The 8,655-nt window shown below is 48.0% G+C and overlaps 1 protein-coding gene across 3 annotated transcripts in view; it reads left to right on the top strand.

Annotated features, from left to right (window-relative positions):
• The first annotated feature begins 2,785 nt into the window (after positions 1-2,785).
• ANKRD44 (ankyrin repeat domain 44) overlaps positions 2,786-8,655 on the top strand; it is a 326,656-nt gene continuing 320,786 nt past the window's right edge. For all 3 annotated transcript variants that reach the window (XM_057551441.1, XM_057551440.1, XM_057551439.1), the window contains exon 1: positions 2,786-2,973. In XM_057551441.1, the coding sequence (XP_057407424.1) occupies positions 2,947-2,973 (27 nt within the window). In that variant the 5' untranslated portion in view covers positions 2,786-2,946. The remainder of the gene's footprint in view (positions 2,974-8,655) is intronic.

Below are 8,655 nucleotides of genomic sequence, written 5' to 3'. Positions count from 1 at the left end.
GGCTTCTCTTGTTGCGGAGCACAGGCTCTAGGCACGCGGGCTTCAGTAGTTGTAGCATGCGGGCTCAGTAATTGTAGCTCGCGGGCTCTAGAGTGTAGGCTCAACAGTTGTGGCACACGGGCTTAGTTGCTCCGTGGCATGTGGGATCTTCCCAGACCAGGGCTCAAACCTGTGTCCCCTGTATTGGCAGGCGGATTCTTAGCCACTGCACCACCAGGGAAGTCCCACTAATGTATTTTTCAATGCCTTACTGTAGGGGTTTGTAGTTTGGGGATGGGTATACAGTATGAATGATAAAATCACTCCAACATTCCCGTCTCCATAAACCTTTGGATTTTTTTTCTCTACATTGTACCAGGGACATTCTGTCATCTCCATCTCATCAAATATAGACCACCACTGAGTCTGAGTTTTTTTAACCAATGAAGCAAACTGCTGGAGTCACTTTCAATTCATGAGCTCACACATTAAATCCAGACTTTCTGGTAAATGCACCCATATCAATAAATTTAGTTTAATCTTCCGCTCTTTATTTTGTTTGGAACTTGACCAGGAACTACTCAACCTTTCACAAAATCATGTCACCAATGACAACACCAATGTTGATATGTGAGTTGCTAATAAAACATTCAAATTGGATTGCATTTGTAGTTCTCTCATTCACAATGGTTCTACATACAGGTGCAAGCATCTTACTATTTGTCTTCCAATAGAGTTGTGCTATAGCATTTACTTATTGAAATACACATTAATTATAAATTGTTTCCCTTTTATTTTTCCTTTATTATACAATTAGGACATTATATTGATTTGGAGGGAAATTTGCATAGGTAGGTAATATTATCTATGAATTTCATTTCATAGTAATGAGTGTAAAAATACTAGTTATAAAAGGGGATGATGGGTCTGAAAGGGTTGAGAACTGCTTGCTCCTCCTTTCAAACCAGGCATGCCCATGATGAAGCAAAGTGGATCTTGAGTGCATCTGCCAAATCAAATCATATCTTATCACTCTTCTGAAAGACAGCTATATTTAGGTAGAGAAGTCAGTGTCCTGTTCAGTTACTTACAAAGCCATGCAGGATGATATTAATAAATAGACATACCAACGACAGCACTGAAGAACTGCTTCATAGATGCAACAAAAGCAAACTATTTTGTGTTTGAGGGAGGCCTTGGAGTGAAATTTTTTTTGTCTCTGTGCGTCACTGAGGATAGTGGAGTGGAAGCCAGGAGAGTGCTTTGTTGGTTCCCCTTGCCTGTGTGACTGAATCCCAAGCCCATGGTTAGATAATAAATGGGAGGATACTAAGCAAAAGCTCCCATCCCTCCTCTCCTTTCTCACATAGACTCTTTGGGGAGGCTCTAAAAGTGGGGAGGAAGAGTCCACATTTGGTTTGTGAATGAAGGGTAGATACTGTGGTTTTGGTTTGCCGTTCAACTGTAGGTTTGTTCCATGGCATGCCAGGGGCACGTGGGGCTGCCTGGGAGCATCACCCCATACACTTGCCCACTTAACCCTTTCTCCTGAAGAATCTCAACTCTTGTCACTTTCTCAGGGAAGCCCATCCTCACCTACCAGTCTGGACTGAGTCCTCTGTCATGGATTCCTTCATAAGTATTTTTTTCCCCCTGTGATCCCTTATCTCATTCTGTAATTACATGCATTAGTGATGACTATTTATGTCAGAGACCTCCTAAGACTAGGTATCTTGGATGTTTATGCTCCCCTTTACATACTGTGCCTAGCCAGTATCTGGTACAAAGTCGGCACTCAGTACATGGTTGTTGAATGAATAAGCGTTTGCTTCAGATTCCACAAGTATTAACACTTTACTCTGATTATGACTTATACCGTTGTGTGTGTATCCCATGCTGTTTGACAGCTGGGTCTTCTATCTGTTGAAGAGCATGGTAACTGGATTTTGTAGAAATGAATGAGTCAGAACCGGTGGAAATCCTCAAAAGCCCAATTAATGCGGTAATTTAAGACCTCTTTTCTTCTCTGGTAATCCGCTCCACCTCCTTCCTCCCCAAATCAAAACCCAGTGTTTGAATTTAACAATGGGGTTCTGCGCGTGTCCAGCAGGGAGGTAGCTGGAGAACAAGATGCAAGGGCCAGAGCCCTTGTCCCCAACCTCCAAATGTTTGACAAACACTCGCTAAAGAATTAGCGTCGGGGCCTCCCCGTATTACACAGAGAGCATCAGCATAGTGGCCCCTGGCCCAGGTGGGATAAATTGAAGTGCTGGGCAGTCTGATTCGGGATTAGGGGGAGAGGTTTAAGGGAAGGCGTGTGATCCAATCTCCAGGGTTAAAGTTGGCTGCGTGTGAGTGCAGCCTTTCTTGCCCCTCGGGGTGTGTCCACAGGGCTTGCCCGTCAGGTTGTGTTTGTGGGAGACAGGGCGAGGGTGGGGGGTCACGATCAGCCCCCCGGGAGAGGGGCCTCTAACCGTGCACACCCTGGGTGGGGGCAGCGGGGGGCGGCCGCAGGCCCCGATCCCCCTCGCCCCTGCGCAGAGTGCAGGTGCGGAAGCAGGCAGCAGTCCGGCCCCACGGCGGCGCGCCGGGGGCGGGGGCGCGCGCGGGCGGGCGCCGAAGGCCGCGGGCTGCGAGGCGCGGCCGCGGGCGGCAGGAGGCAGCGTCGGCCCAGGCGTCGAGGCGGCGAGCGAGGCAGCGCGCGGTGATGTCAGTGGCGGCCCGGCTGGCAGCAGCCGGTACTTCCTGTATAAAGGCGGGCGGGCTCGGCTGCAAACCCTACTAGCCAGTGTCAGCCTCTCGGCGGGAGGAGGAGGAGGCGGCGGAGGAGGAGCAGGGGGAGGGCTGTCAAATTCGGGAGCCAGATTTTTTTCCTTTCCCCTGGCAGTCCCTTCCGCTTCCCCGGCTCCTGGCGTGACATCTGCGGACCGGGGACCTGTATGTGTGTGCGCGCCAAGGAGCGGAAGAATGGCAGTGCTCAAACTCATCGACCAGGTAGGGGGCGGCGGCGCCGGCGCGCGGGACGCGCGGGCGCGGGGCGGCGCGGAGCCCCGGCGGGGGGATGGGGGCGCGGCGCGGAGCGTGCCAGCGAGCTGTTTACTCGCGGCGAAGAGGAGGAGTGTCTGCGGCCGCCGGCTGCTCCGAAAGCCGGCGGCTGCAGCTCTCCTCCCCGGCTCGGTCCCCGCCCTGGGCCGTCGGAACTGCGCGCTCGGCTCGGCGGCCGGGGCACCCCGGGGGCTGGGGAAGGGGCGGCGGGGCTCCCGCTGGCGTGCGGGGGTGCGCGGCAGTGCGTTGTCCGCGGGCCCGGGCTGGGCAGGGGGAGGGGAGGCTCGAGGTGCTCCTCCGGCTCCTGTGGCGCTGCGCAGCGTGGGCTCCGCCAGCCCGGGTGGGCCGAGGGGAGGCTGGTCCGCGCCGCCGGGAGGAGGACCGTGGATGGAGAGGGAGGAGGGATGGCAGCCTGGGACAAGCCAAGAGACCCCCAGCCAAGCCGGAGACCGGCCCATCCCGCGGCTCTCGTGTGGTCGGGCTGTCTTTACCCTTTTGACATGACATCCTCACTTCCTCTTTAGTAGCCGAGAGGCTGTGTGTGCGTGGTGCGCGACGGGGGCCCCTGGCGCGGCTCTCCCAAGAGGAGTGAAGTCCGGCCCGGGGCTCCACTCGCAGACGGTGGGCTACCACACAGGGTAGCTCTGGAGTCCTTTGCTCGGAAAGGTGTGGGTATTTGCTGGCTCGGTTGACAGTCCTCACTGCAGGTCTGTGCAATGGAAACACCCTACTTTTGCGGACTCCGCTTCTCTGAGGGCATTGACACTCACAGGCGCCCAACCAAGTTGCATGACAAAACTCTGCAGCTCGTCCTACGAAAAAAGGAAACAGCTTGCTTTTTTTTCTTCTGCCATTTATTCATGGATAGTGAAATGAACATTGTTTTGCGGTCCTGGTAGGCGGCAAGGCATTCTTGACTTTGACACACACGGTCAAACATGACAGTCCTTGGTGTTAAACATCTCATACTTATCCAGTAGGTTGCGCCTCGTGCCTCGCTGTCCTCAGTATCCAGCCAGAACTTCCTGCGACTTAAATGCAGTCAGTCACCACGATAATTTTTCTCCTGCCTTTAGATTCAAAGTTTTGCTTTGCTTTCCATAAGTATTTTCAGGCTTTTAAAATTTTCTTTTTTGTGTGGGGGAGGGATCACTGAATTAAAATTCACGTTATCGTTAAATTTAGCAGGGGGAGCAGCTGGTAATCGTGACGAATCTACTTGTTCGCATTGGTTCCAGAGCATTGAAGAGTGCTTGTAAGTTGATACTAGTTTAGGCTTCCCCTCAACCTTTTGGTCACATACTTGACAACTGTTAGACATTTGCTTGTTTTAAATCTTCCAAGTTTAGTCTGCCTTGGTCTTGTTATCTTTGCCAGTGCAAGTTACTATATTTCTCTGTTAATGCCTAAATCTTCATCTTCAAAGTACAAAAAATGCTTCTAATAGGCGTTGTCATTTTCACATACACAAAAGAATTTCACGTAGAATTTTAGAGCTGGAAGGAATGCCAAAGATGATCTTCACCCAGATCCTTGATTTTTTAAATGAAGAAACTGAGGTATAGAGAAGGGAAGCATGTCTTCCTCAAGGAGCCAGCTGTTGACTTGTAGGGTAAAGATGCACTCCTGGCTCCTGCCTTCCAGGTTCCTGTGCTTTCTTCTAGGGGTTAAGACACCTCCCTCCATCTTGTCATTGGATGTGTTGAAAGGCTGACAAGAAGGCATCCTCTCCTAAATCAGATCAACACTAGTGAAAAGTGTACTTGATCTTAGAAAGAAAGGAAGTTATTCTCCAGGACTTATCAGAGTAGGACTTTGAAAGATCGTTTCTCTTTTAAAGTGTTTCCGAATACATCCCAACCCTTCTCCCAACAAACTAGTATTACTGTGGGGGGAAAGAAAGAGTTGTTTAACCTTCATTTGGTTCCATTTACTGATGCATAAAGGGAAACTAAGGAGTTCTAAGATTCAAGAGCATCTAAAAATTGCCAGCCTATCTTGGGGCAAAACCGGAGGGAGGTTGGGTGAGGAGGTAGACTGGGTGGGGTGGAGTGGTGAACAGTGATGGTTTCTGTGAGGCTTTAGGTCCAGGAAGTGTGTGGTCTTTCTTGCCTTATATAGTCTTACCTTTCAGTTTGAAACTAAATTCTTAGAAGCTGGTTCTTAACCTCACCAGGGGCTTAAAACCCCTTTGCTTAAACCCCTATTGCAGGAGCTTTGCTTCACCATTATCGGTAAGGAGCCACCTGCTTTGAATCCGGGCCTTAGGGTTTGTAGAAGAGTGCCTAGGTCTCCACTCAGCTGTTTGTAAAGCAATCACTTGTTAATTCCCTCTCGTCTGTTTAACACCCTGTTTGCAAGGTGGATCTTATATTTGCGAGGGTTCTTGGATTTTTAGTTTGAGGACACATTCTTGCTGTTGATAACCTGAATCACTAGTTGTCTTGTTTCTTTGTTTGTTTTATTATTTTCGTTTTTGTTTGTTTTTTTGAGTTTTATTTTGTTATTTTTTTAAAGTGAGGTAACGTTGATTTGTAACATCACATAAGTTTCACGTGTACATGAAAGAAGGTGATGTTTCCTGTCCCACTGGAGCTGGGGGCAGGAGCTTGCTGGCGATGACGGTCACCACCTCAACAGTCAGTCCTGTGCTGACATCTCCATCATGCAAGAGGAGGAAAATGCATTTTCCTAACTCTGTTTTGGGAGAGTAAAAAGAAAGGGGGAAGGGAGAGGCAAGTGTGGTGTGTGTGTGTGTGTGTGTTTTTTTCTTTTTTACAATGAAAAGGAACTGGGAGCTATTGCTGCAAACAAACTTCGCGTTGAGTACTTCTGCATTTTAACTGTCTCTTCTGTTTTCCCCTTCACAAAACACACATCAGTTTTCTTGCAGCGTTAGGGGGACCAGTCTTCCTGGTTTGCCAAGGACGGAGGGGTTTTCGAGGATGTGGGACTTTTGGTGCTAAAACCAGGACATTCTAGGCAAATCAGGTCAAGTTGATCACCCTATACGGCACAGCACACACTCACCTATGTAATTAACATAATAATGTAATTATTTCCTCATAGATGGACGTTGGGAGGTTTATTTATACCTTTGGTAAAGTGAGGTAATTTTAAGTTTGGGAAAGAAAATTTCATTGCATCCAGATGTAATACATTTTGTTTCAAGATAGACGTGAAATTCTTTGCAATTTGATTTGATATTGAACTTTGCAGGGCTGCGGGGGGCGTTCTTTATGTCATATAGTGAAGGCACTGCAGTGATTTTAAGAGTGTGGTCATATCTTTAGCCTGGCCCCCCAAAAAAAGTTTTTCAAAGTTCTGAAGCAGAATGGTAAGTGCTATTGGACCTTTGAAATATTCGCTATTCTTCCTGAATTTGCCAGTGACAGCGGAATGCCATCTCCATCTTGAGGGCTGCCGCTAGACAAACTCTTTCTGCAGGGGGCCCTTTTTGGAGCTTCCTGCCTGGAGGCCTTTTGGTTTGGTGTCCTCTTGCCAAGTCCTATAGCTCACACTTGAGTCACCCACCTCCTTGCCAAAGGCAGTGGCTGGCAGCCGTGGCAGTAGCAAGAAACTAGAAATCCTGTAACTTTGAAGGAGGCATTTCTAGCCCATAGTGTGGGGTCTTGGGACACGTTACATATTTTACTGGGCTGCCCTTGTCCTTCCAGGGCTCCCGGCAGCACTGGGCTTACAGCAGACTCTGTGTCCAGTTCTGACTTCAGCAGAGAAGAAGGGAAAATAAAGGCTTTATTCTTTGGACTCTTCTCTAGTTGTCTTGGGATGCAGTCACGTGGTTTGGGGAGGGCACTTGAGGACTGGTGTTTCATGGCAGAGACCTCATAATGGCTTACATAATTGTGATCTTATTGTATGCTGGGCCGTTGCCGTGAATCGTCTGTCTTAATCCTCACAGCCATGCTAGGAGGTAGGTGGTTGTGTGATTCTTACTTGACAGATGAGAAAACAGGAATAAAGAGGCTAATTGACTTGTTCGAGGTCACGGACCCAGTAAGTGATGGAGTGCAGTGTCCTACCCTGGCAGTCTGATGCTCTAACCACAAAGCTATACTTACGATAGTTGAAAGGGCAGTGCACCGTAGGACTCACAGATGCCTGCTCTTATTTACCGGGAAGGCTTCGGGTGAGCCACGCTCCCGCATTCCTCCTGGCTCGGGGGCCAGAACCAGGTCTGGCAGAGTCAGGAGCTGCTCTGAGGCCTCTGCTCCTGCCAGACTGGTGCCTGGTGCAATTTGCCTTTCACCTCCCTACCCTGGAGAATGGTGTGTCGGTTGGTAGCTTGGTGATTTTTTTCTTGGTCATTAACAAATAAACTGTGGTCATTGTAGAAAAATCAGAAAGCTAGATAAGCAAAAACAGTTAAAACCATCTGAAGTCTCTATACTCAGAGAGAGCTACTCTTGACAGCTTGATATATTTCCTTCTAGCTTCTGTCCAGGTAGCCAGGTAAGAATTTTAAACATTCCACATGATGATATTGGTATCTTTCTCTTGAGCATCAAGGTGATACCTATGATGTCTAGACCAATGGGTTTTCCAAATAAACTGAATTTATGCCTCTCAATAAACAACTGGCTGCTTTAGTGTAAATCCAGCAGTGGTACACAAGGTCTAGCCCTGGACTGATTGAAAAAATTTTTTTAAGGTTTCAACTTTTACTTCTTCTTTTCTTCTAAACAGGTAGTAAATATAAACTCAAAAAGGCACACTTGTTTGTGCCAGAAATAGGCCTGAAACATTCTTTAAGAAGATTTCTATTTCAACAATATAATGTGAATTTTTAAGAATACTTTTATTGCAGTATAGTTGATTTACAGTGTTGTGTTACAAGCAATTATTTATTTATTTAAATTTACTTTTGGCTGCATTGGGTCTTTGTTGCGCGCGGGCTTTCTCTAGTTGCGGCGTGCGGGGGCTACTCTTCGTTGCAGTGTGCAGGGTTCTCATTGCGGTGGCTTCTGTTTGTTGCAGTGTGCAGGCTTCTCATTGTGGTGACTTCTCTTTGCAGTAACATGGGCTCTAGGTGCATGGGCTTCAGTAGTTGTGGCGCTCGGGCTCAGCAGTTGTGGCTCGCGGGCTCTAGAGCGCAGGCTCAGTAGTTGTGGCGCCCGGGCTTAGTTGCTCCGTGGCATGTGGGATCTTCCCGGACCAGGGCTTGAACCCGTGTCCCCTGAATTGGCAGGCAGATTCTTAACCACTGCGCCACCAGGGAAGTCCAATGTGAATTTTTATAGGCGAAACTATAACATGAAATACTTTAAAAATAGGCAGGGGCTACAGAGATCTGATAATCCTGTGGTTTCCAAAATTGCATAAGCTATGGCTCTCCTTTTTGGTTTTTTTCCAAGGAAAATTCCGTATTGAAGCTCAGTATATAAAAGAGGTTGGTGAGAGTAGTGGTCCCTGAGGCCCTTTCAAAGATTATTTGGGTTTAGTATTATTTGAAAGTGTCTTGCAAAACTACTGGTGACTGGGTCAGTGGTTCTTTTCCTGACACACTGTGTACTCAAAAAACAAATAAACATTTATAAGTGTTTGTAGGTGATTAGGAGTTACATAGAATTTGGATGACCATATCATGTTCATCCAAACTGGGACACCTTT

Source organism: Balaenoptera acutorostrata, chromosome 8, assembly GCF_949987535.1.
Source record: "Balaenoptera acutorostrata chromosome 8, mBalAcu1.1, whole genome shotgun sequence".
Taxonomy (NCBI): Eukaryota; Metazoa; Chordata; class Mammalia; order Artiodactyla; family Balaenopteridae; genus Balaenoptera; species Balaenoptera acutorostrata.
This window is presented reverse-complemented; position numbering and strand designations above follow the sequence as displayed.